Here is a 27568-nt window from a genome sequence, read left to right as displayed (position 1 = left end):
TATTAGCTCCTTGAGTTCCAGGTTAAAGGGTAAAATCTTAGCCTGAATAAGACACTCTTCAAATATTACCTGGACGAACCACAGCAAATCCTGCTGTGGACGGAGAAGGTATTTAACAGATGACTTCCACATGCATGCGACTGTCTTAACTAACCTACAATGAATTGCACGTGTAGCTTTTTACACTAGCCCAGTCTCATGGATGAGGTTTAAATGGGAAGATGGGGCCCTTGGAACAAGGATCTGTAGATAAAGAGAGCACACAGCGCTTTCTGTTTGCAATGCTGTTTATTTTAGAAAAGCCCCTTTGATCATCAGAATGAAAAATGTGGGCAGAAAAAGTCACAAATGTTATAAAACAAAGTTTATTCTGCAATATTTTGTCATAATGAATTGCATCTCTTTGGTAAAAATAAAATTTATAAACATTTTAATTAACAGAGATTAGCATACAAAAAACTAAACTTCTGTAAATTGTCTTTAAAACGGGTAAAGGACTAAACCGGAGGAAAAAGGGTTAGAATTGGTCACATACTGGCAAATTTATTCTAAACAAACCCAAGGACATTGCTTATGCTACATTAGAAACAAGCTAACAGGAACAGTTTAAAAACAACTCTGGTTCTTTTGATCAGAAAGCATTCTTACAATTCACTCTCAAATAAATAATAGTTACAATGACTTGGCAATTATAAAATGTTTTGTATCACTATATGGCAGTAACATAATCCTTATAATTATGCACTTTTTAGTTTGAGGAAATGTACATTTATAAAACAAGACTTGATAATGGCACTGGCAGTTAGGTGTGAAGAATGTGCTTTAAGATATAATGGCAGGTGCAACATTTAAAATACTCTACCTTTTCTTTTCAATAAATATTTTGACTACACCATTATTAAGGTGGATGAGTGTACTTTGCTTTCACCGGAGCTTGTACTTACTTTTCAGGCTGATGAAAAGTTGCAAACCGTACAACTTCCATTTTACAGTTGCATTTCAAAATGTTTGATGTGACTTTTGCAAAAGCAGTAATTTAGCATGGGAATCTGAAAGGCAGATACAGGTTTATATTGTATTCACATCAGATTCATCCTCAACAGAGCAGCCTCCCTTGTACGTGAGTCTCATACACTTCTTCACTGCATTTAAAGAATTGAACGGGGTTCGTTAATACTTTGCTTGCCAAAATATATCAGAGTCAACCATTGGCATGAACACTTTACATATGTCACTAAAAAGAAAAACCCAAACCCAACAATCAAAATAACTTTAAATTATACTCCATTTATACTATATACACCAGGGTCTGTAACTGAGGTGGCAAACAAACCCAAACCCAATGCTAGGTATGGAAGCAAAAGGAAGGGTAGCTATTCTCCCACTACCAAAAGGGATGCTCCACAACTAAGCAGGTGGCCTTTGCCTGCCAAAACGTGCAGGCAGAGGTGTGGAACAAGGTCAGGGGCACTTACTGGCTCCCTTCTCCTTCAGGAGGAGAAAGGGAAGATAGCAAAGCCTGAAGAGTGCAGCCCTGCCGCACCACTGTGCCCCAGGGAAGGGCTTGCGACTGCTTCCCCCCTTCCACAATTCCAGTTCTCCCAGGCTGAAAGCTGTAAGGACAGAGGCAGCTTTCATTGCTAACTTCAGATCAGTACAGTTTTATTGCTCGTTGCATATGGTAATTAAATGCATTGTTAGCACCCAACCCCATCCCTTCAGAAACACTGAAACACTGAAGTTATCATCACCAACGTCAGGGTTAACACCAGCACAGCCACGCTCTTAGTATTAGCCTTCTCAAGTTTTGTCTGAGGCAAAAAAAGCAATTCAGAACCAAACCACAGAGCAGACCATGACCACTTCCAGAGTACCTGGGACCTTGATCCACCTTTCACTGGAACCTACAGAAAAGCTGTGACCACCTTCAGTGGGAGCCAGGCAGCACCCCCCTTCAACAGCATACTAGTGAAATCATGGCACCAAGGAAAATCCCAGTCTGCTAACAGTATTTCTGTATAGCTGGACCCTTATTTTCACATAGACACAAACTCTGCCCTTTGCAGTTTTCCATCCAAGTACAAAAGCAATCCATGAGCAAAGAAAGCAATTCCAGCAAGCATTCGTTATCTTCACATCTCAAAATCCTAAGAACGACTGCACTGGGACTTAGTTTACCTTTAAATAGCGAGTTTTCCTCCTACTATCCATCAGTAACACATCCAGTATCAGATCTAATTGGCTAATGCACCACTTGTGATATCCAGAAGACATACACATCTGCACACATGTTGCCCTGTCACAGCTGCAGGCTAACGGGTGTTCACACAAAGAGGAATGCAGCAGAGTATTTTTCTTCCCTTTCAAGAGATCATTCTAAAGACTGAAGTATTTGGGGAAAAAAAACAACCCAAAACAACACTTCTTTTTTCCTAGTGTTTGTGCTTTCAAAAGGAAAAATAACATTGGCTTTAAATTCCAAAACACAAAGAACCTCAAATATTTCAGGCTTGATCCAACAGCCACTGAGTCAGTAGGAGCACCACTGTTGTCTTCAAGAGGCCCTGGAAGGCCCTCAGAGCAACAGATCTTCAGCAGCATGGCTGTGTTAATGTTTAAAGTACACAGTTTATGGCAGTATTCATGAAGAGACTAACAAATAAGGCGAAAAAACCCGAAACCCAACACACGAAAGAACCACACTGGTCTAAGAAAGGCCTCCAAATAGCCAGAAAAATACCCTGTTAGGGAAAGGGTAGCTGTTGGCTGAATCCAGCACCGTTTTCAACAACCAAAACAGTGGAACACTGGTTTCCTAGGTGGCTCTGCTCCTAATTTTCAGTCAGTTTACCCAACACCTGCTCAAGCAGTACCTTCACATGTTAGCAAGAACATTGATGGCACATCATGCTATCTTTCAGGAACAGGAAAGATGACCTCGAGAGCTGTATACAATTCTGCAACGTACTTAAGGCATCCTGATACGCACAGTACTGTTAAAACCCACTCCAACAGAACTGCTTCCCCATTTTGAACAGAAAATTGAAAGAAGAAAGTCCTCATCTACAGGAAGCTGTACGCAGTCACCACTGATCGTCAAAGAAAACTAAACATTGGAAAAAGAGGAACAAAGTCCACCAGACAACTAAAACATTTTTGGCTGAAGGATGCCTGGGAACTCTAAAGAGATTCTCTTATTGCAAAAATGAATTGTGAAGGAATTTCTTCCCAAAACAGAGAGGTCCTCCTGAGCGACAAAGCACATCCAAAGGATGAAACCTTGCCTATTAGATGCCCGTACGTGGCAGGAGGCTGATGGGGTTCACACAGCACAAGGCACAGTGATCAGGGAACAAAAGGTATGGACAGCCCATGTGACAGAAACAACAAGAATGGAGGAGGGAGGAAAGGGCAAAAACCCCCAAAAGTAATTCATGGTTCACTGATCCAAAAGGAAGTTCTATTTTGTCTCGGTTAAGGGGTAAAATGTTCCCTTTTAAGCAGCTGTTCACCTCTTAGCCACCTAAAGCCTGCACCTTGTCCACATTGTCACCACCAACTGTGGGGTCCTTCTCCCCTCCACCCCATGAATCTATATAGGGGAGCAGAAGGGTAGGTGTTGCTGGACTACACCGCTACTACATAGTTACCAACAGTGGTGGTAACACAAGGACAACATCAACCTTGGCTTTCACTGTTGGCTACATCCAAGGTGCACGTACGCGTGCATGCATCTGCATGAAAAGGACACATGCAACCCCCTCAAAAAGGCAATTTGTCTTAAGATGGAAAAACCAAACAAACCCCAACCTGTTTTCTTTCAGGAATCTGACCTGAACACAGCAGATCTGGGGGAAGGAGGACAAAGAAGAAAACTGTGGGTGGTACCCACCTCACTACCCCTTACTCACACTCTTCCAGGGGGTACTTTGCCTCCTGCTGAGAGCAGCTCCTGGAGTGCTCTCAGTGTCAGACGGGCTGAAAATTGCAGCCATTTGGATTCGCTTCACCAGCCTTCCAACCAGGACCTGTCTCAGAAGAGAGAAGACAGGATGGGCAACCAAAGCCAGGACCCCTTATTAATTTAAACCCCTTTCTTTTTTCTCCTCCTTTTTAATCCTTTATGTGGAAGTCAGAGCCCTTAGACAGGGCAAAACTCCCCTCTGTGGATGAGGCCAACGGAGCTGTAAATATGATCCACAATGTGCATCTGAACAAACGTATCTCTGGGGAAAAGAAAGTAAAACCAACTAAAAGCGATCCTTAAGAAGTATGCTTTCAGGTTTTCATAAGTCATGCACCTCTTCTACTTGGAGAAGATTAAATAACTTTTCTTTTTAGGCAGTGATTTAAAAATAAATGGCTAAATTATAGTTAGCGCCAAAATTAAAAAAGCAATGAGTCCTCTTATGGCTTTGATCTCCCTTGTGAAGGGTAAAAGTAGAAGAGTATTGCCACAATTAAAAAAAATATATGTATATATTCAACACTGACAAACATACTATTTCTTCCTTTGCTTGTGACAGTGGGTCTTTGCAGTACTTATTAAGGAACTCAAGCATGTTTGGATACCAGCAAGGTGGAGCAGAGACCCTGCTGCTTCTTTCAACTCTTCATCAATTTCTTGACACAACTCCTCGAGTGCTTTGTTGCTAGGCTGACTTTCCTCAGAGGTATCTACACAAGGTTGGGATGCATAGCCGCTGTCTCCAAGAGGATCATCTTCATAGTCAACGTCTGTATCCACTTCGCTGTGAAACCCTTCGCTGCCATCACTTCCATCGTGGCTGGTCTCGGAGATAAATTCATACACCTCATCAAGGGAGGACAAGGAAGACACGCTGGACCTAGATGCGCAGCGCTGGGAGCCCATGCTGCTGGCACTGTAGTTGTGATCCTCTTTCGGATCGATATTGGTGGCTGCAGAATCATTTCCCTGCAAATTTATGGAACTGGGAGGATTGAACGCGCTGCCGTAACTCCTCTTCTTAGGTGTCTTCAGAGGCTGAGGCTTCTCACCTGTCAAAAACAAGATTTGTCAGTAAGCAAATACTCCACTGAGATCACCTGCAAAATCCCAGACTGGTTTGGGTTGGAAGGGACCTGAAAGCTCATCCAGTTCCAACCCCCTGCCACAGGCAGGGACACCTTCCACTAGAGCAGGTTTCTCCAGGCCCCATTCAACCTGGCCTTGAACACTGCCAGGGATGGGGCAGCCACAGCTTCTCTGGGCAACCTGTGCCAGGGCCTCACCACCCTCACAGGGAAGAATTTCTGCCTTATATCTAACCTAAATCTCCCCTGTTTTTTGATCCCATTACCCTTTGTCCTGTTGCTACAGTCCCTGATGAAGAGCCCCTCTCCAGTACCCTTGAAGGCGCCCTTCAGACATTGGTAGGCTGATAGGAGCACACTCTGGCTGGCTGCAAAGTAAACTCAATGTGAGCATTTAAGAGTCATAACATCTTGTGCTCATTTACTGTTATCCGTGAAGGACAACAGCCTTCAGCTAATCACAGCTAAGAGCTGGAGAAACAGAGAAGTTAACTAAGAAACTCTGCTTCCCATCTAGCACAAAGAGGGCAGGGAAGAACTCTGCTGAAAAAAAACCACCCAAGATTAAATGTGGGGGGAAGAGAAGGTGGTTCTGTAAAACGCTAATAAGAGAAAGAATAATCAACCCAGAATTGCTTCTCAAATAGACCATACTTGTTTCCTGCAACATCTAGCTTCTGGGTATAAAAGAAAAGCAAAGTAAAATGGCTTATGCTTACAGTCCAACATCCCTTGTTGAATGGAAGTATTTAACAGCATCATTGCAGTAGCAGCATCAATATCAGATTCTGTGAAAGAGAAGCAGCAAAACATTAGATCTTTGGTAAGCCTGACAAAATGAGGCCCCTAGAACATATAAAGAACATATAGCTATATATACTGGCCTACAGTAAAGGGCAGGGCTGGGAGAATGCATGAATTCAGACAGAGCATGACACTCGTACAGTGCAATACCATTATAGAACAGCCTCACATCTTATCTATGATATCAGATGCTGAATTCTCACACTGCACTTACCAAAGCTGAAGCCAAGAATCATTAATTAGGCATTCATATGATGATGCTGTTGCTATACTTACCAACAAGTGGCTTTTTGTTGGTACCAATTGAGAGAGAAAGATTACGCATATGGCACAGAAAAGCATCTCAGCAGCTTCTTACCCTGGTTATGTGAATATGCAAGGCTGAGAACAAACGTGCCCGTTAATGCAGCACTAATTCAGCACACCTCTCTCCTTTGGCAGTAATCTGCACACTAACAAGTCAGATGGAAGAAATGGAGAAGACAAGGAGGGAAGGGGGCACTGAACTACTTCATCTAGAAAGCACGGGGATCTAAATAATACATAGGCGCTTCAAAAGGTTTAGGTGAACTGCAGCACTTTTAGCTATGGTAACAAGCGTTGCTGAGGAACGCCATCCTTTGCCACCCAGATTGCTTACATCTCAAAAAGGGCACCTTAAGGACATTATGACAGAGTGACATTTCTAGCTAGAATCAGGTGAAGAGGAAAAGAAACAAGCACACCTTTCTCTCTCGTTTCAGGACACACTCATGCTCTTTAAAAAAAGAGGAAATCCAAGGTCTTCCTTCCCTGACATCCAGCTATGGATCACAGAATCCCAGACTGGTTTGGGTTGGAAGGGTCCTTAAAGCTCATCCAGTTCCAACCCCCTGCCACAGGCAGGGACACCTTCCACTAGACCAGGTTGCTCCAAGCCCTGTCCAACCTGGCCTTGAACACTGCCAGGGATGGGGCAGCCACAGCTTCTCTGGGTACCCTGTGCCAGCGCCTCAGCACTCTCATAATGAAGAAATTTCTTCCTGATATTCAATCTAAATTTCCCCTCTGTCAGTTTAAAGCCATTCCCCCTTGTCCTGTCCCTACAGGCCCTTATCGGTCCCTTTAGGCACCGGGAGCAGAGCAGAGGTGCTCCAGCCCTCAGAACATCTCTGTGGGCTCCTCGGGACTTGCTTAAGCAGGTCTGTGTCCCTCCAGGAGGAATACATATGGTACACTAACCAGGAAAAAGGGGAGCAATGAGACAGTGAGCTCTCACAGGAGCCTTGGTGTCTCAGAGCAAAACATTATGTCCAAGGTGTACGTAAGTACGTATTTCTCCCTTGTTTCGCTCTCTCTCATTTTAAAACCAGCATACTTTAAGGTCTATCCCACTGCACGCACAAGGCTGGGGTTTCTTCCTGTTGTGTCAATACTGTTTCTGGCAATAGAGCCCCTGAATTTCCAAGTCATATGTATCCAGACGACAAAAAGAAATGAAAACGCAAGCATAAGGAATTACTTTCCTCCACCACTACCATAACCAGAAAGTGAAATATTCCTATTCCTTACTTGCTATCACCGACATTTGGTTTTAACATCTGATGTTGGTATATAAGCACCACCTTGTTAAAATGACAAGCAATCAGAGGCATGAATGCAACACAGAATTACTACCTGTGGAGAACACTGCTGCATCTTAGTATCCCCAAAGAATGAGGAAAGACACTTCTGCAGTGACTCCTCAGCAGTACTCTGCGTCACTATTAATGTGCTTTGGCTGCATTTCTGACTGTTCTCCTCAACAGAGCAGTATTTCCCAAACTTATGTCTCCCCAGGAGAATGGCTGAGGAACCACTTTATTCCAAGGACTTCTTTCATTTGCACAGCAGCAGCCCTATGTGACCCCAGGAACATTACTGGCTTGCCTCCAATGCCAGGGAGATGCTGAACAGGTTCACCCAGCTGAAGAAGTTAAATGAGAGCAGATGTATGTCATTATTTTGGCACATGCAGCGTAGCAAATTGGAACAGTTAGCATCAGACTGGCAATCTCCAAACCTGTCAGAGGACACACCAGCAAAATCATTAAGAGGAGGGGGATTTCTTGTATCCCCTAACAAGTTATTATCCCATTCTGCTCATTGCTTGTCAGGCCACACCTGGAATGCTGTTGAGTTTTGGTCCCCACTATACCATATAAGAAGATGTGGACAGACTGGGGAGGGTCCAGAGAAAGGCCACAAAGATGACAAGAGGACTGGGAAGCTGTGTGAGGCCAGGCTGAGAGAGCTGGGTTTGTTCAGCCTGTACAAGAGAAGGCTCAGGGCAGCCCTTATCACCATTTGCCAGTATTTAAAGGGTGGCTACAAAGAAGATGGAGACTCCCTTTTTACAAGGAGTCACATGGAAAAGCGCAGGGGTGATGAGCACAGGTTACTCTGGGGGAGATTCCAATTGAATGCAAGAGGAAAATTTTTCACAGCCATCAGAGTGGTCTCCCCAGGGAAGTGGTGAATTCCCCAACATTGGACACTTCTCGGATTTGGCTGGACAGGGTGCTGGAACATCTGGTCTGTGTCATGCTTTGCCTAGAAAGGTTGGACCAGATGTTCCTTGAAGTCCCTTCCAACCTGGAATTGTATGATTCTGTGATTCTGATCCCTGGGAATCCCAGACCTAGCAGCTCTGCAGAAGCCAGCCAGCCAGGGATGCTTCCTTGCCACCTGGGTACCACCATAAAACGTCTGTCTGGATGCATGGGAATTATCATCTGTGGACCAGGCAGCTTCTTGGTCTCTAAAAATACTTGCCTTTGCTGCCTAACCAATGGTTTTGGATCGAGGCCAAAAACTAAAAACAACCTTGCTAGCCTACTGTGCTAGCAAAAGCAGAGCGCTGGATGTCTGCTGTGCTGCTCAAGTCCTTCTTCATCAGGGGCCTTTCATTAACCCCTTGAAAGGGCTTTAACAATGCTCCTCTATGAGAAATTAACTTATGCTCACTTTTTCTTGGAATCAGCCCTTTAAAAACTGAGCCCAATTCACAGCACTTTAAAAAAAACTCAGTATTATTTTTGACAAGAACAAGCTTTCAATGTATTAAGCTTTAGTAGCGAAGTGCAAGACCTGGGCTGAACAGGCTTCTTCAAAAGAAATGCTGTGATTCCCAGCATGCTGACTAGCATATGTACCTGGTACCAAAGCCCATAAAGGTACATATGGGAAAATGAAGTAACCATCTCCCGTTCAAGAGCTGTTGTTGCTTCCATTTGCATTTGATTGCCAATGAAAAACAGATTTCCATCTTAAATTCACTTTTTGGGTTTTAAATCTGAATCTGGCTGGCTGTTTTTCCTCATGGAAAGCAAACGTAGAAACCCCTAGGCCAGACCCATGGCCAAGTTCTTGACTCTAACGCTCATTAAAACCTGTCAGAGCTCCTGCCATGGCCAGAAAAGATTACTCATCCATGGTAATATACTGAGCATGACTCGGTCAGATCCAATCTTTCTCCACCAATTTTTGGTGACTACAGTTAAACTAACATTTATATTACATAAAAGCTTTTGGATGTGGACATGACTTGGTTTCTCCTCCACCTACTTCATTACTAATACAGGAAACACAGAGGGTTACAAACTTGGTTGAGGGGCAGTACTGCATGCAGCCTACAGTATCAAGACCTGCATTTGGAGTATATATATGTTAAACCCATCCTATTCTTCTCTCCCAAGAGTTAAAATGAACATTTTACAATTTTTAAGGTGACACCTTCAACTAAACAGACAACATGAGGCTATTCTATTCTCCGGGTTAATATCCAGAACTCAGGTCTTCCTGCTTAATTGCACTGGCAATGACACTAGCTTGTACCCATCTTCTTGGCAAGGGAGTGAAAAGGACCACACAGCTATGAAATACTCGTCTGAAGTGTACTCATTATTCCCATCATGCTCTCCCGCCCACTTTTATCAAACAAACAATTTCAAGGGACTTTTCTGTGGCCACGTCCCACCAGTTACATACATTAAAAGTGGCTGCTTTTTGTTCTTGGTACCCAATAGAACTAGTGTAAAGATGTGCAGCTTTCAGATTTGTTTTCTACTGAAATATTCATTCTTTAAGCAGGTCGTATTTGGGAGTGATGGGCCTGCTAAATACCTTGCTGGCAGAGCAAGACAGCTCCTACTACATGTTAAATTCATCTGAGGGATTTCAACTGAACATACAGGTGGCTAAGAAGGATGCATTCTACTACATCATAATCTAGCAGACCCTTCGGAGCAGGTCCATAAGCTGGGCTTCAGCACACACTTGTGACTAAAGCCAGGGGAGCAAAGCAAATGAAAATGAAATGTTTACCTTTGAGAGATCGGCCGTGATTCTGCTGAAGGACTGAAGTTAGGTAGTGAGGGGACACTGACCTACTGAAGAGAAATGCAACAGGTCAAAGGCGAGCCCTGATTAGCCAAATGATTTCTACAACGTACAGTAGTCACAATAATATGATCATAGAGAGGTAAACACAAAACCAACCCAATCACCACAGTTTGGTGGGCAAGCAATTGCTATTGCCCTTAGTAGATGGTCTGACACATTGGTGGATGGTTTACAGAGCACTGTAAGCCATCAGCAGCATTTGCAAAACACCTCCAACCACACACACTAAACAAAAGCCTGGTGGGCAAGAGATACTAACTTCAACAGAGTTTATGTACCTGCTTAAAGACTGGATTTTAAACAGTGATTTTTACTAAGTAAAACCTCCATGTGAACAAGACATTAGCTTATGCAGCGATGCTTAGAGCCCAGGAGCAACAGAACAGTTAAGGACCAGTTGTGTCCACCTGCTCTTTGAAATGGTAGTGGGAGATTAACAAGAACAAAAGGTAGTGTCATGCCAAAAGCTGGGGAAGAGCCAAAAAAAAACCCCTTCAAACCAAGATATCTGCTCAGTTTTAAGTTATCTGAACCTGGGCTGCTTTGGTGACGCTGCCTGCTTTGTTGTCTTAGGAGATCTTACTTTGCCTGGTAAAGTACCACTTAATACCTTACAGCATAAAGGTCAAGTTAAAACTTTCACATGGCTTTCTGCTGCACACCCAGTCCTAATTATTCAGTTCATTATAAATACAGTTTAGAAACGTTTAGAAACGAATACAACAGGAATAGTAGACAACTCTTAACACTGTGTGAAACACAGCAATGTGCATCTTTTACAGCATTGCTGGAAGAGTTCAAAGGGTAATGGGCAGAATTTTCAAGCCCAACCTGTAACAGCAACCTCACAGGATTAATGGGGTGATTTCTATCATTAAGGCGTGTTCACCTTTCATATTTATCATATTTAGGCAGCTCTATTTTCCAAAATAAGGCACAGCCACAAATCTCCACCCCCAAAAAAATCACAAAGTTGCTAAATGCTTCATATTTCTTTTAACTTCTCTAGATCATTAATTAAAACCCCAAAACGGCGACTTCATTTTTCTAAAATACATTTATTTAACTAAAATCTTCATTCTTTAAGTTGAATTTTGAATAAAATATTTTTCACCGGTTGCTGGCTGCTGCTGTGGCTGCACGCATCTCAACAGCCCTGAGAGCAGCTACTCCACACAGCTGTAAATGAGGGATGCCCAACTTGCCATCATGTTATCCAAACTCAGCTGGCCAATGGTAACAGCTCCAAAGGTTGGCATAGTGCAGGAGGAAAAGAAATGAAGCAAGGTGGCTTGGAATACATCATCTGAGCTATGGAAGGAGCCCTGGCAGCACAGCAGCCTGCCTGGCACTGGTAACTAAAGCTACTGAAAAGGAGAGTCACATTTAAGCATCTCCCAGTGTGGCAACCAAAGGGAAAAAGGGCAGCTGAATGTGAATATGTGCAAAACTTGTGTTTTCTTGAAGGAGTGCAAAGGGAACAGATCCAAAAATGGGGAAAAAATTAAAATAATAATAATAAAAAAACAAAAGCCACAAGGAAAGCAATGGGCACACCCCACCGTGGCTGGCTTTGCCACCTGCAGGTAGATTGTACAAAGAGATGCTAAACATCTTCATCCCTTTTTCTGATCTCAGATCCTCCAAGAATCATATCCACACAGAGCTTTCTTAGAGAAAATTAATGCTTAGTATTAAGGCAAGCTATGCATATGCATAAGGTATTAGGAAGATGAGGACCCTGCCTGTCCCCAGAGCCAAGGGATATTATACAGTAGTATTAGAACACAGGGGCCTTGCATGGACTTGTTGAACGAGCTGTGTGGAAATAAAACACATCAGTGAAGCCAGTCACCTATGATCATACACATTTCAGTGTAACTAGACACAGATTCCAGTTTTGGAAAGCTTCTACTCAAAGTAACACCTTTCATTTTACCCTAGAATCCCACTGAATGACAGGCATAGCCCCCCAGCACACTGTAATTATGAACACTACACAGAGCCCTCCCACAAGAAGACACAGTCGAATTCGAGCATCAGCCTATAGATGAATTTGGACAGTCCTTCCAGCCTCTCTCCAGCTGCAACTCTGGGCTTCCTCTTTCTCTTTTCACACACAAGTCGGCCTCTTGAGGCCCCCCCCCCCCAAAAAAAAAAAATTAGTCCAAGGATTTTTGAACATGGAAGGGAAAAAGATAAATCTGTTTTCCTGAAAGTCTTACGAATGGTTGTATTATTATTATTAAAGGCAAATAAACCAGCTTTCATTAGGGAGAAGTTTAGTATCTTACTTTGTTGTCCTTGTAAATAAAAGCACTGCAGTGGGAATGTTGCCATGTGGCTTCATTAGGACCAGGATTTCCTTGTAATTGTGATAGTTGGCAAGTGGGACTAGTCCTTCAGTGAAGGAAAAAAAGTGGTACCGGAAACAACAGCTTCAGATTGAAGTCCTGATCTTGCAAGTACTTCAGCATTTGGGTAACATCTCTCCTCCCCTACACCTAATTTCAGTATGTTGCTTTCCTACAAGCAAGGTAAATCTTAACTTCAGTGCTTGTATCATTGGACTAATCTTGGAGAGGTTGAGGCTCTGAATGACCTGCCCTGCAGTAGGCTGTCTGTCCTGATCCTCTGCTCCTCTGTCTGGACAGACGGCATTCCAGAGGTCCCTTCCCATCTGTATTATTCTTTGAATCTGGAAGTTTTACCATGTTAACATGGACACGGTGTTAAAGCTTTCAAGGACCAAAACCTTCACTCAAGTTGTACCAAAAACCAGAAGTTCATGCCCTTACAGAGAAACATTAAAGCCTGTAAAAGCATTATCATCATTATCGGGGTCCAATTACAGTAGCTTCAATAATCTTTGTTCCCATAAAAAGCCTTACAACACCACCAGCCATCTCTTACTTTCCAATTTTACTATTTCTTAATGCTTAAGTGCTTCAGGGTTATTTTAGTAATGCTCTCATTCCCACTGAAAACAGGATACTCCTGCTTGGCTCTTTCAAACCCAACATGACCCTTTTACAGCTCAAGATGGCTGGAAGGTCAGAGACCACTGTTTCATCTTGTAGGTTACAAGCCCAACTGGAAAAAGCCCATGCCACACAAATCTTCAGCTACTGCCAGACAGATAAGGGTTGCACTGGGGTGCCAGCTCCCGGGGTCAGTGACCTGTTGGACCCTTATAAATCTCTGCTCAATGTTATCAGTTTTACATCCTGCTCCTGTAATCCTAGGTCCTCCTGTTTGTTAAGGAAACTCCTCGCAATAAGGTTAAGGCACAGGGCGATGTTCAGAGACCGTAATTATCTCTTATCTCACCCAAATTCTTTGCTAAACTAGATAAACTGGCCACATGCCTACCTAAGAACTGAGCTCACCATCAGCGATGCATTCCTCTCTGCTTTCTGTCCTTCTCCTCTTCCTCTCTGTCTCACCCCATAGGCTAACCCAGCTGCAGTTCTTCTTCCTCTACTGAGGATGTTCACTTCAAATTCCCCAGAACCTATTGCCTAATCTTAACATGTGCTGGGTGAGGAAGTCTCGCAGGCTCCACTTCCGAGCGTGTTTATGGTAAAGGCTGTTCTTCCCATCCCTGCTGCAAAATGCTTTTAACAGCCTCCAAGAAAAACACACCTTTCTCAGACCAACCTCTCTAAGCACTTCAGATTGTGGAAAAGTTGTTTTCTACGACAGTATCTAACATACGCATTTTATATCCAGGTGAGTGACTTAAAGGAGAAAGACCCACACTTCCTTCTAAGCTAGCAGCACCAGGCACCCTACATCAGTCCTGGTGAACTATGTTTGAAGGAGGATTTTGCTCCAGTTCCTGCCACAGCCTGCCCTCCAGAGACACGGGATCACCAATAAGCACCCACCACAGCCCTGACCTCCTTCTCTTAAACTCTCCCACAGTCATGAAGGTGACTTGGACACGAACCCCAGATCTGCTACCTGGGAAGCCTGAGCTCGTTACATCTCCTCAGCTCTTCTAGCCAGTCTCACCTAAGCCCCACTCAAATCCTTCTCTTGGGTGGCAGCCGGTAACACCACATCAACATCTCCATGGGCATTTCCTCTCTATCATAACCACCACACACCTTACTCAGATGAGAAAATTCACCTACCTTGGGGGTGATGCTGGCGGCGTGTAAAATGCAAGCGCTGAGGGAAAAGGCTGCTTTTTCAGTGCTTGGACAAGATTAGGTTTATATTCCGGGTCAACGCACCATAATGACCCTTTTCCATTCACCTGCAAGAAAGAAATACTGCAAATTAGAAGAGCCAGGGGCCAGGCTGTTACAGTCATTTCTAATGTGACATTCCCAAGAGGCAATGATGTTGGCATCCAGCACCGTACAGATGATGTGCATCATCCTCAGGCAGCTCCATTGCCTGCGTGGGAAGGGGACACTCCCTGTGTGAGTGTGTGGTCCCAAGACCCTCATTATATGGTATGGAAGCACCCATCTTGCAGCTTGGGATAGCAGCTCCAAAGCTCCATTCCCTTTCATGTTTGTCCACTGAAAGCTGTAAACCTTGTTTTAACGCTTGGTAAATACAGCTGTGAGTTTAAGGATCTGTCCAGGCACCAGTGAATTGATCAGCAGTCTTCCAATTAAGAGGCTTCTAAGGAACCAAAGCACCCTTCCCTTTACTTACATAAGTATACATACTCATTTAACTTTACACAATCCTGTAACAGCACGTTGCCAAACGCCTGGCTAAAAACCCAATGAACGTATTTTGATGCACCTAACAATGCAAGCACCACTGTGCTAGTTATTCTTGCTATTAAATATGATATGCCAATAGTTAAGCACCATTTTATGGATGGTCAGTGAAACAAGACTAAAAAGGACCCACACAGCACATAAATCCACAGTCCTGTTAAGTCACAGGGCTTTTACTTAAAAGAGGAAATATTTTGCTATACATAGTGAAAAATCAAACCAGGGAGGGCTCCAGCTGAGCAAGAGACAATTTTAGTTGAAGCTACTGCCTTTCATAAAGATCTCTGACCTGCAGCATCTCTCTGTTATTGATTTTTTTAACCTGAATCTTTCTTAATACCCATCTTTTCATGCTAAAACTGAACACAGCCCGCAAGATACCTATCAAGAAGCTTACCTTTAATTAAACAGCCATGATGGCTGGCAGGATGATTTAGCCAGCTAGGTACTAACAGGGGGTATCCTCCCAAACGGCTCCATCCATCATCTCAACGACAGACTAACATCCTTTATCTCTTTCCCCAGCAACCCAACCCCTAATGCTGGGGGTTGCTATTTTTCTCCCTTTGGTAGCTTTGAAGCTACCACAGGTTTTATCTGCCAGTTCAGGCAAGCACTTCCACTTGACACCTAATGCTGTTCAGCTGGGCCTGCAGCCAGAATGGAGTTAGTTTCCCTCTTTCGTCTTCCCAGCCAGGTATTCCCACCAGTTTGCTGCCCTGACAACACAACACAAGGATTTTGGGTGGGTATTGCAACAGCAAGCTGAAGCCAGACAGACACTCAGTCCAGTGCAAGAGGCAATAAACAGGGTGACGTCTTCTTTGAGTAGTCAGACTGGGTTAAGTATACTCCTTTGGGAAGTTATATTGGGTTAAGCATAATGTGAAATCACACTTTCACCCACCATTATTTGCACTAAAAGCAGACGTTAAACAAAAGAGGTGGTGATGCCCATGGGGCTGCTTGTATGCATCGTCTCACTCACATTGGCTGCCTTAGCAAAGATGCACAGTGGCAATCCATGACAGGTCTTGCTAGTGTCACACTTCAGGGGAAAGCCATGCACAGCTGGAGCTGAAAACCCCATAGAACACAGATACATCCAGCTTGAAAAGAGCCCAGAGGTCTAACCACAGCAACAAAACAGACTCTGCCATTTCTCCTACCAAAGACCAAGTCTACTATGACCTAAAATGCTAAACTGCCGGTGGAGGTTACCATTTCACATCAACAGCGGGGCAGCTGTTGAAGCACCCAGCTTCAGCCCTGCACAGCGGTTGTGGTTCCATCAGGTATGGGCTGTTGAGCTGGGTACTGGAAAATACTGTGTGTACGCATGGAGGTCTGTTGTACACCCACCAAGAGGTTTATCAGATCATAGACACTGTTCTCCTATCTCTACAGGCTTATGGATGGGACCTGCTCATTGCCTGAATACCTGAACAGCCACACAGGTTGTCTAGCACCATGTCCTGTCAAAAAAAAGGACATACCTACCAAGAAAAAGAAAGGGAGATCTGTTGAAGATACTCAAGCCCTGTCTCCCCCAACCTCCTGGAGGAAACAGTAGCAGGGCCACATCCATATGAGCAGCAGCATGCCAAATTGATGCTTGACGCGGATGCTGCTCCTGCCTCCCGACACCTTTTCTCCCCAGTGGTACTGATTAGTAAAAAAATCCCCAAACCCACAATTGTAAAATCAAATCTAGCAAAGAGCAGGGAGGCTCCTCAGGGCTTCCTACTCCAAACCACTTTTCACTTCAAATCTGCGTATCAGACACTGCTCCTTCAAAAAGAGCAATGTCCCCCTGCAGACCTCTCTCCCCCCAATCCCAAGGTTACGTGACAGTGCTTCAGATGCATTAGCTGTATCTTCTGAGGATTGCTCAGAATCACAATCACATCAAATTGAGCCTGTAATCACAGCTCCACGTCTTCAGGGGCACCAAGGCCACAGCAGGTATACTGGAAGGCAAGCAGGTGTCCCAGGCACTGGCTCCAGCATCATCCCCTTGCTGTTCATCAACTCCAGCTCCCAGCCACCATTACCAGAGAATCACTGGAAATCTCCTGTTGGGATGACTGCAGGCATGAGCTCAACTGTAACTTTAGTAAGAAAGGGTATTTCAGCTCTATCAACCAGGGTAAACTTTGACAAACCACTTAGGTACAGCAGCATCACAACACGTGCTTACAGAAAGGGCAGTGTATATTTTAGCAGAGATGTGACATACATACATCCTGTTTCCAAAACATGAGAAGTTCTTCCTCTTGACTGCAGTGCTGTCTCATATGGGAGAGTGCACTGGACTAGGCTGCCCAGAGCCACATCCAGTCTGGCCCTGAATGTCTCCAGGGATGGCGCATCCAGCCCCTCTCTGGGCAAAAGGATTTCATAGCCAATGGCTAGCAACAATACCCATGGAGGCATCAGAAAGCATCCTCATCCTGCCCTGGGATGTGGGGGACAGACCCTCCCCTCCTGTCAGACACAGTCTTCGAATATGAGAGCCCAGATTTGTTTGAAAGGCTTTAAAGCCCTTCTCACCCAAAATAAACCATGCTCCTCTGACGCAACATGTCATGAGCCTCCCTGCTTACACAGGCGCTTGGGACACAATTAAGATGCCATTAACAAAGAAAAAAACGGAAGAAAATACAAAATTATCCTGCCCTCTGAGCAAAGCACCCGGAGGCATGGCTGTAACCATGGCTAGCACACGTGCCAGGCAACACCATCTGCAAAACGAGCTTGGACGCTACCGCTGCTTGCTCCAAGGTGACAACTGAGGCAGGTCTGAGCGTTCCCATCATCTCCCATGGAGTCTACATATATTGCTGTGCCCCAAAGACTTGTTTTGCGGGAAGAATTTGGAGCAGTGCTCTCATCTGGTCCTTTCTAAAGCAGGGCAGAGGATCGAGACTTAACCACTGTTTGCTGGAAATGGGGAACCTTCAGCAAGCTTTCAGGAGAGGCTTTCTGCGGTGGGTGTTTTTGGTGAATGCAGTTTCTGTTCTTAAGAATTAGAGAGCTGCAGAGTGTCTGGAGCCCTGGGAAAAAGCTGACAGAGCACATCAGCATCACCTTACTGGTAGTGATGGTAGCTATTCTGCATTGTGCTTTTCCTACTAGAGATGTTGCATCCAGCAGCAAGCCATCCTCGGAGCCCAGCAATACTGGTGAGGGTGAGCAGAGGACCTGGCAGTCTCAAGCTCCTCCAATCACCTGCCAAGACATGAGGTTTTGATGGTAACTCCTAAACCTTGAGTGTTTCTAGGCTGGAAAGAGCTGAGCTTTAAGTGGCAGGTTCACAGACAGCAGGAACATACACCAATAAAGGAGATTTTCCTTGCTTAATTCTTCTGAAACTCTTGTCTCCCTTCCTGGATGGAGCCACACAGACCTTTAATGGCACTTTTGCCACCTGTGTTGGCTGCTCAGATCCACGTCATTCACACATGCACAGTCTGCAGCTACTCCATTACAGCACCTGTGGCCACATTAAAAGCCCATCCCAACACGCAGCAGGACTTGGCTATGGGAGAGTCAGTGAACTTGCCATACAGCAGCAGAAAGTCCTTTTTCCCAAGCAAAGCTGCTTCTTGGGAAAACAACACCCTAACAATTTAATGTAGGAGCAGGGATACTGAAAATCATAGAATCATAGATGCTTTGGAAGGGACCTTAAAGCTCATCCAGTTCCAACCCCCTGCCACAGGCAGGGTCACCTTCCACTAGACCAGGTTGCTCCAAGCCCCGTCCAACCTGGCCTTGAAGACTGCCAAGAACGGGGCATCCAGTCCTACCAGTACAAGGCAATCCTCCCCCATGCCCACTCAGCTCCAGGACCTCTATCTACAGTGAGAGGCTGTCAAGCACGCCAGGCATTGCACGCACTTCTGATAACAAGCCTGCCACCACTCAGGCTGACCTCCGAGCAGACGCGTCCGGGATTTGTTTGTTGACTTCTGGTATGTGGTTTGTTGGTTTATTCAAGTCAGAGCCAGCTCTTTGAGAAATGGGATGGGAAATGACAGAGGGAAAAGGAAGTCACCAGTAAAACTGTAATGGTCAGAAGAAGAAAGAACTTGTACAGGGAAGGGTATCCTTGAATTTAAGGAGTGAAGCTTGTGTCTGCACCATGCAGAGACACACACTGTTGTGTTATGACAGAGGTTAAAGCAATACAGTACATTAGATGCAAGAATTAAGACTGTTTTTGTGGTAAGAGTAAAGGAAGATCACAAATGAAAGAGTTTAACATTCAAGGCAGCTGTTACATTGAGGAACACTCAGCCACGTTCATACAGTGTGCCTGCAAGCAAGGGTGCCTTGCTGAAGGCCACATATGCACCCAAATGGGCATCACCAATGCTTCCCTGCTTGGCATCCCACAATCTCTTCTGCTCGCCAGTGCAATTGTAGCCACGGCCATGCTGGAAAAGCATGGAAGGAGGAACACACACTGATACTTAAGCCTTGGAAAATAGAGCACCAGTTTAAGAAGCTTCAGCAAAAAGACATCCCAAGATGCCTGAAATTTAAGGCAGGGTATTGCAAGCTAACAAAATCATAAGTGAAAACAAGGTCCTTTGCAATAGCATGTTAGCCAGACCACTTCTAGCTCTACCCAGGCCAGCACTAAATACAAAACCCAACTGACTTCTGTCATCCTGTGATTTGTCAGAGTGGCATTTCCAAACCATCTCCAGCTGCAAATAAAGCGTTACAGGACGTAGAGGGGGGAAAAACCAAATCAAACCAAACCGAAAGTCCTCAAGAACAGAGTCTTCTCCATTCCCCCTGAATTTCAGACCTGCCCCACCTCCCTCCCGTCAGGTCTCACCTTGCCATGGCCTCTCTCCACCTTTCGGAAACACTTGTTCAAGGAGAGGTTGTGTCGGACCGAGTTCTTCCAGCCGGTGGGTGCCGTGGCGAAGTAGGGGAAGCGCTCCAGGATCCAGCTGTAGATCTCTTTGACTGGCAAGCTCTTGTTGGGAGAATGCTCGATCGCCATGTAAATGAGAAGGCTGAAAGAGTAGGGGGGTTTGGAAGTGGAGGATTTCTTTTCAGGGTTCTGGTAGCAGGACGGTGAGAAGGATGGCACGCTGTCACCCTCAATGTCATATAAAGGACTAACGATCGGAAGACCCTCGCTCCCGAGGCTGAAGTTTGTTAGCAGGTTAGTACTTTCATGCAGCCAGTTCAAGTTTGTGAGCTCGTCGTCTGCTGAATCTCTGTCCACCACGGTGGCCTTTGGCCTGCCGGCATCGCCTGCATCAGGCAAGCTTCCCATGCCATGACACTGCCGTAGTCCTGCAGCTCTTTCTGCTCCGGGTGTTTCAGCTTTCTTATCCGGAGTCATTCCAGTGACTGGACCCATTTAGCTTTATTGGTCTGCAACAAAAGAAATGGTCAGAAATCAATGCAAACCTTCAAAACTGCCTTCAGTGGAAGCCCACCAAACCCAAATGCAGGGCTGTAGCATAGAATCACAGAGAGTTTGGGTTGGAAGGGACCTTAAAGCTCATCCAGTTCCAACCCCCTGCCATGGGCAGGGACACCTTCCACTAGACCAGGTTGCTCCAAGCCTGTGTCCAACCTGGCCTTGAACACTGCCAGGGATGGGGCAGCCACAGCTTCTCTGGGCACCCTGTGCCAGTGCCTCGCCACCCTCAAAGGGAAGAATTTCCTCCTAAAGTCTCATCTCAGTCTCCCCTCTGTCAGGTTAAAGCCATTCCCCCTTGTCCTGTCCCTACAGGCCCTTGTCAAAAGTCCCTCTCCAGCAAAAAGTCCCTCTACATCCCCACGCTGTGCAAGAATATTGTAGTCACTGATGAGAGCCAGGGTCCAACAAAAGCGTGGCAATAATCTCATGAGCATGGGTTAACACCCCTTGGTTTATAACCAGAACTTAAGGTAAGCATTGGGAAACGGCTGTATCTATCTTGAAACACCAATCTCGACACAGAAATAACAGCTATTTTGGTGTCAGCATCTGAAATCTGAAAAAGACCTTAACAGGTAGGATCTGATCCATTCAGCTCTCACATGAACTCTTTTGTTCCACTCATTATATTGTAAATTGACCTATGAAGAAGTGTTTGCCTTTGGTGCCCAACAAGTGAAAAACAAGTTGCAAAACTTAAATCAGCATAAAGTGAATTTGTTCACTCAGTGTGAATGAAGTCTTTACAGCCCCATGTAAGTCACAATCACTTCCAAGTTTTGCCTCCCCTTCCCACCAGGGAAAGATCTGACCAGCCTATCAGTTGGTCAGTTGGGTCTTATGGAGCTACCCAGGTTCAAAAGACCACCTTTTTCTCTTGCTGCAAGGGTTTGCTGCTCTGTCCCAGGCTCTCCTGCAAAGCAGAGTGGTGAGACCAGCACTCAAGAGGAAGTGACCATCCACTGGGGTGGCAGCTCAGGCCTGTCGCAGAAATAATGGCTGAGCACTCGCTTTGGATTTTTCCCTAGATGGGAAAACCCAAACCAACCAAAACCCAAAAAACTCACCCAACTCTAAAATTATCACCAATAAAAAAGCCACTCAGAAGAGGCCACCCATGCTTTAGAGGCATTAACACTAACAAAGAACGTCTTTTTGCTTGTAGAGCTTTAAAAGCAGTCATCTAGCAAACTATGTGATGGCAACAGCTGTTTTTCTCCTGCTGATGTCACCATGTCACAGCTTCACTGCACCTACAGCTTGGGCCAACACAGCTGTACCAGAAGTACAGACCACCAAAACCACTCAACTGTACATATATACACACAGACACATATTACAGAGGCTATACCAACCTGCTGTAAACATAAGACACTCCCAACTATGCATGTGGTTTACCAGTAAAGCTGAGACTCATATTAACTGTACAAAAGCCTCCAAAACCCCCAAGCAAACAAAGAATTACATGCAGTTATATTGCCCAGCCTGCCTGGAGATGTGTTTGCCTAGCCTTCTTGCTTGGGAAGAGGGGAATGATATGTGTGATGGAGGAGTGACACGGTGACATTGGAAGGCAACAGCTATCTTTATGCTCCCCAAGAAGAACCAGAGCCCTGCCAGCCCCTCCTGGTGCCCAGTGAGTGTTGGAGGCAGAATTTGTGCCTCCCCAGAAAATACACTGGCTTTCCCATCAGCAGTTTCTTCTCCTCTCTTCATCTGCTCGTATGCTTTTGCACCAGCTATTGCAAAGCCGTTTTGACAGGAAAACCCGCACCTATGCTTACCAGTACTAGTGCTGGAAACCGTCCCCAGATTGTCTGTTTAAGGCAGGGATGGGTGTGATTACCAACCAATCCAGTCATTAAAAATGAACAAAAATAAAAAGATTAAATTAAAGCAAAGCCAACTGCTCAAACAGCCCGTCAAAAATAGCTTTGCTCTCCCGACAATTTATTATTCCCCCAAGCCGTCAGAGCAGATTTATATTGGCACTCAGTGGTGGCTGGCTTCAAACACAGCAATATATCCATAGGCTTATGTCACTTCTTCATTCCCTTCTTAAATTAAGAAACAAGAAAACCCAAACAAACCAAAGAGGCAAAATTCCTAAAAGGAGACAAACCCCAATCCTGCTGCAATGTGAGTTGCACCATTTTCGTCATAATGATTAACCTCACCTCCTTCTTCAGCGCCTCTTTAGCCAGCTACATACTAACTCACACTTCTCAGACACAGAATCCTAGAATGGTTTGGGTTGGAAGGGACCTTAAAGCTCATCCAGTTCCAGCCCCCTGCCACAGGCAAGGACACCTTCCACTAGACCAGGTTGCTCTAAGCTCTGTCCAACCTGGCCTTGAACACTGCCAGGGATGGGGCAGCCACAGCTTCTCTGGGCACCCTGTGCCAGAGCATCACCACCCTCACAGGGAAGAATTTCTTCCTTATATCTCATCTCAATCTCACCTCTTGGTTTAAAGCCATTCCCCCTTGTCCTATCACTACAGGCCCTTGTCAAGAGTCACTCTCCAGATTGCTCATAGCCACTTTAGGCACGGGAAGACTGCTATATGGTCTCCCTGTATTTTAGCACTTGGCTTATTTTGTATGAACTATCCCTTTGCAAATATTCAGCCAACCCCATCCCTGGAAAAGAACCATGCTTGACCCTTCCTCACTGTCCAGTGGCACCAGATGAAAGGTGCTGTTTGGCATCTGCACAACATCAGTGCCTCAGATTAGGGCAACCTTCTCCACAACTAAACATACCTATTTATTTCTGTAGGACCAGCCAAGTAAAAAAGTGGCCTCTGCTAGCACTGCTAACAATGCAGCGATTTCACCCCAGATTTAAAATTAAAAAGAAAACAAAGAAAACAACATATTTCTGTGCATTGTCCCAGTCTGAGGAGTAGAATATGGTTTTAAGTCAGGATAAGAGATTTTTAGCCATATCACAATTCTGTTGGGAGAGCAGCTCTGCAACCACCCTCTCTGCACCAAGCTCGGGGCGTGCAGCCTTAGTTACAGGGCTGGGGCATTTGTGAACTCCACACACAGCTTTGGTACTAACATAAACAGGCGCTGTGAGAGTATTTAAAACGATGGGTATGTGCTTTTTGCACACAAGCAACTATACCAGGAGCAAACTCTTCTATAGATGTCCATATTCCCCTGCGCCTATGGCACGTATCAACACCAGGTTTGTCCTGACTTAAATACATCACTGAATGTATTGTGCTGTTAAAACAGCGCAAGAACTGCACGAATAAATGACTGTCACTGCTCACCTACACAAGTTTGGGATAAACTTCCAAGCCAGCAGGCACACAGCATGGGACCAGCCACAAGTTTGTGCACGTTAAAAGGGAAGAGCAGCAAAAAAAGGACATCTCTGCGTGACTAGGGAAACCCCATTGATACAAAGCACCACATCTGCTTCACCAAGAGCATTAAAGCATGACACCAGGCCATTTTTCCCACCATTAATTTAACCTTCCCTCCCTCCCTCATCTCCTTTGTCTTGGGCCGCCTTGCTCCATCCCCTGCCCACCCCACAGCAGCGGCTGGAGGTCAGCTGAACCCCCCCCCTTTCCCAGCCCTGTGAAAGGCCTATATTTGATTACAACACTATATGATGTCACGTATCCAAGACAACTAAAGGCATTACGGTCTCCCGAGGACAAAACCACCTCACGGCCATAGACTTTGGCGAGCCAGGAGCTGTTGTCTGCAGAGGAGAAAGTGGGCAGCTGCACCCCACCAGTGACAAAGGGCACCCAGAGATGCTCCCATCAGGGTAGCACCCTTCCTGCTCCTCATGGCTTGCAGGGGAAAAGGGGGGGGGGGGAATTGAAAATAACTGGTTTAAAACCTATTTAAAAAGCAGTTCTTGGCTTCTCAAAGCCAGCCTGAAACAAAACAACCCAACTGAGGGATCAGACAAGCCATAAGCTCACAGGTTGCTTTTCAACCTTAGCATGGTGTGGTCGAAGAAGAAAGGTTTTCCAGGTGTTTGCCCAAGCCTCTATCATTTTAATCCTCCTTTAATGTCAATATTCTCCCTCACCCTGTGATATAAACAAAGGCAGGGGAAAAAAAAAGCAAAAAACCAACAAAACAAAAATGGGAGCTGAAAGCAATGAAAAGGTCCAATATGAGGAAAAGAAATGCTGCAAAACTGAAAAAGGAAAGGGATTAAACCCTTACCATAGCCCAAGGAAGAGTGGTTTCATCTGAGATCTAACGTGTATGAAAACAAGTTTTCATTTTTATAGTGAGTACACATAAACACACACACACGTGGGTTTGTGAGCCAAATAAACATCTCAAACAACAATGATATGTAAACTCAGACATGCCCAGACCCCACTCCAGACCCTGTGCATGGCCCAGAGCCTCTGAGACTTGGCCCCTGAGAAGCCTTTCCAAAGGCTGCAATCACTGCCGGACCAGGTTTTCTGTGCCTCAGATTTAAACCATGCACATGAAAACAGTCCAACAGAGAAATTGGGAAGTGAAGAAAACGAACAAAACCAAACAAAACAAAACAGCAACGAAATCTATTAAGAAACCCCCCTAAAAACCCCTTTGGTGTCACAGAAAGAGGTAGGGGAAGAAGTGCTTTAAAAAGAAATGCTTTACTGCCAATAGCAGCTTTTCAAAAGATGCCTCCAGGTCATGTTCCTGGAACGCTGCTTGCTAAATGGACTAACATGCAAAAAAATGTAAGCCATTGATAACGTTCACAAGTGAGCCATTTGAGCACATGCCTTGCAAAATAATTCTGATGCTAATTCCCCTTCCAGGGTAACCCTTCCATGTGTTTCTTTACCATCCCCTTGAAATAGAAATAAGCTACATTCCAGCTGGTGTCAGTACCAATTTACCAACACTGGAAAACATAATGCTATCTGCTCCATCCAGCTTTTCTGCCTTCTTCAGCCTTAAAGAACCAGAACTCCTGGTTTTCAGCTGAAAACCAACAATTTGAAGCTTCGCCCCAGTGACCCTTCTGCAAGATTTAGTTGTAGCACAAACCCACCCACGTTACCAGTACAGCTTTGTGATTGTGAAGCTGTCACTGGTTGCTATTTCCCAGCTCCTGCTCCACATCCCTACGCAGCAAAGCGATGCTCCTCACCATACTGACCTTCTTGGTCAACTCGCTCTTAATTTCACTCCACAACTGTTGAACTTGGTTTTCTGTTTCCAAATCACTTTATATCAGAATCAGCCCTCTCCTCACCATGGCTGCGGTATAAAATTACCTTTTCTTCTATATGGTGACCCCACAGTGGAACACATGGACCAGGCCGGTTTCTTGTACAGAAATATGGCCCAGTTTAATCATACAGGGTCTGTACGTTGAGGTACACCCTCAGGGGGAAGGCTGCAGAAGATACAAGCGTCTCTAAACATAGAAGAAAGGCATCCATGCTAGCAAAACTAGACCCTCAAAGTACAAGATGCCATCTGACACTTCTCATACCGCATGGTCATGAGCCCAAACGCATATAGCTCCTACTTTTGACTACTCAACATCCCTAAATCAAACCAACCCAGAAGATAGGAACAGGTTGCCCCGCTCTTTAAGGCCCCTTCTAACTCAAACCGTTCTGTGATTCTATAGTGGGTCTGGTGATGGTCCTCACAGACCAGAAGATGATGGATGGGTGACTGCTGCTGCTGCTTAGCAGCAAGCCTCTCAGCTCCCACTCACCCAGTTCAACTTTGTGGAAGCTTTCCAGTCACTCAGCTCTCTCCACATCCAGTAATTAGCTTCTAGGTGACCATGGCCCCATATCTAAACACAATGCAATGCCTTAAGAGTGTTAAAAAGGAAGAAAGCAGGGGACCCCACATGAACCAGGAAACCAGAATTAGCTACATACTGCAAGACAGGAATGCACTGAAAATAACCCAAGAGCAGGAACGAGGCCTGAGTGTGGCATCAAGACAGGCTGCTCCAGGAGATGGGCTTTGGGAAAACAGCCAGACACACACAGAATCTTTGAATCAACTGAGTCGGAAAAGACCTTGAAGACCATCCAGTCCAACCATTCCCCAGCACTGCCAAGGCCACCACTAACCCACATCACTGAGGGCCTCGTCTACATGGTTTGGGAACACTTCCTGGGATGGTGACTCCAGCACTGCCCTGGGCAGCCTGTTCCAATGCCTGAGCACCCTTTGGGGAAGGAATTGTTCCCAATATCCAAACCTCTCTTGGTGCAGCTTGAGGCCATTTCCTCTTGTTCCGTCACTTATCCCTTGGGAGAAGAGACCAGCCACCGCCTGGATCCATCCTCTTTTCGGAGGATGCACACTGGAGACTCAGCTGTATAAGTAGACAACCTGAAGATTGAGCAGCAGTAAAAAAAAAACCCAAACTAATTATAGAAGTAAACTACATATAAACTGATCCTTACAGAGGGTGCAGAAGATGAGCTGGGGGCAACTTCTGCAGCAGCAGTAGCAAATGTAACACAGTCCCCAACATACTCTAAGCTTTGAGGGAAGAAGTAAGGAGCTCTAAGTCTTGTTTGAACCTAAAAGAAAAAAGCTTGAACACACTAGGAAAAAGAAAAAGCAAAAATCTACACCATTGAGTTCTGCTATTAATCTTCTTATCTGCCCCAGTTCTGGGCTTCTCTTGAAATGGTCCTGGTACGCTCAGTCACAGGGGTATTCCTACCCCAGACACAACAGCCAGGCTTCCTGGTTGCCAGCAGGCACTCAGCACAGAGGAGCACCCAGCAGCGCTCCCCAAAACCGAGTGCAACCCAAGCCTCATGCTTCCATAGCCACCGTGTTTCACAGGGAGGAGGCAGAGTACCCAGGGTCATACGGACGGCGGCTGGCATCAGACAGCATTTCTTCCGTAGGATGGAATTTATTCCTGAAGCATGCATGAGTGAGCTGCCTGCCACTTGCTGACTTCAATTCTGTTTTGCAAGTACCCCAGAGCATCGCTGTGTGCATTTACCCATGATGAGGGTGGGATGGAGAGTTCATCATCACACAGCATGCACTAAGTCAGACGGCTCACGTAGTATGACAGGGAATGAATCCTATCCTGTATCAGCAA

At 45.2% G+C, this 27568-nt stretch overlaps 1 protein-coding gene across 2 annotated transcripts in view; it reads right to left on the bottom strand.

The window, feature by feature from the left end:
* Nucleotides 1–269: 269 nt before the first annotated feature.
* The window catches only part of FOXN2 (forkhead box N2), a 31447-nt gene continuing 4148 nt past the window's right edge, over nt 270–27568 (bottom strand). Inside the window, exons 2-6 of one of the 2 annotated variants that reach the window (XM_061475582.1) lie at nt 19879–20429; nt 14421–14545; nt 10204–10268; nt 5775–5843; nt 270–5019 (exon numbers count right to left, since the gene is read on the bottom strand). In XM_061475582.1, the coding sequence (XP_061331566.1) occupies nt 4502–5019; nt 5775–5843; nt 10204–10268; nt 14421–14545; nt 19879–20415 (1314 nt within the window). In that variant the 5' untranslated portion in view covers nt 20416–20429 and the 3' untranslated portion in view covers nt 270–4501. The remainder of the gene's footprint in view (nt 5020–5774; nt 5844–10203; nt 10269–14420; nt 14546–19878; nt 20430–27568) is intronic. The other variant, XM_061475583.1, reaches the window with a different exon arrangement.

The sequence above is a fragment of the Pezoporus flaviventris genome, unplaced genomic scaffold (assembly GCF_033815535.1).
Source record: "Pezoporus flaviventris isolate CSIRO_AGI_PZ_B2104156 unplaced genomic scaffold, CSIRO_AGI_Pfla_v1 ptg000083l, whole genome shotgun sequence".
Classification (NCBI taxonomy): Eukaryota; Metazoa; Chordata; class Aves; order Psittaciformes; family Psittacidae; genus Pezoporus; species Pezoporus flaviventris.
This window is presented reverse-complemented; position numbering and strand designations above follow the sequence as displayed.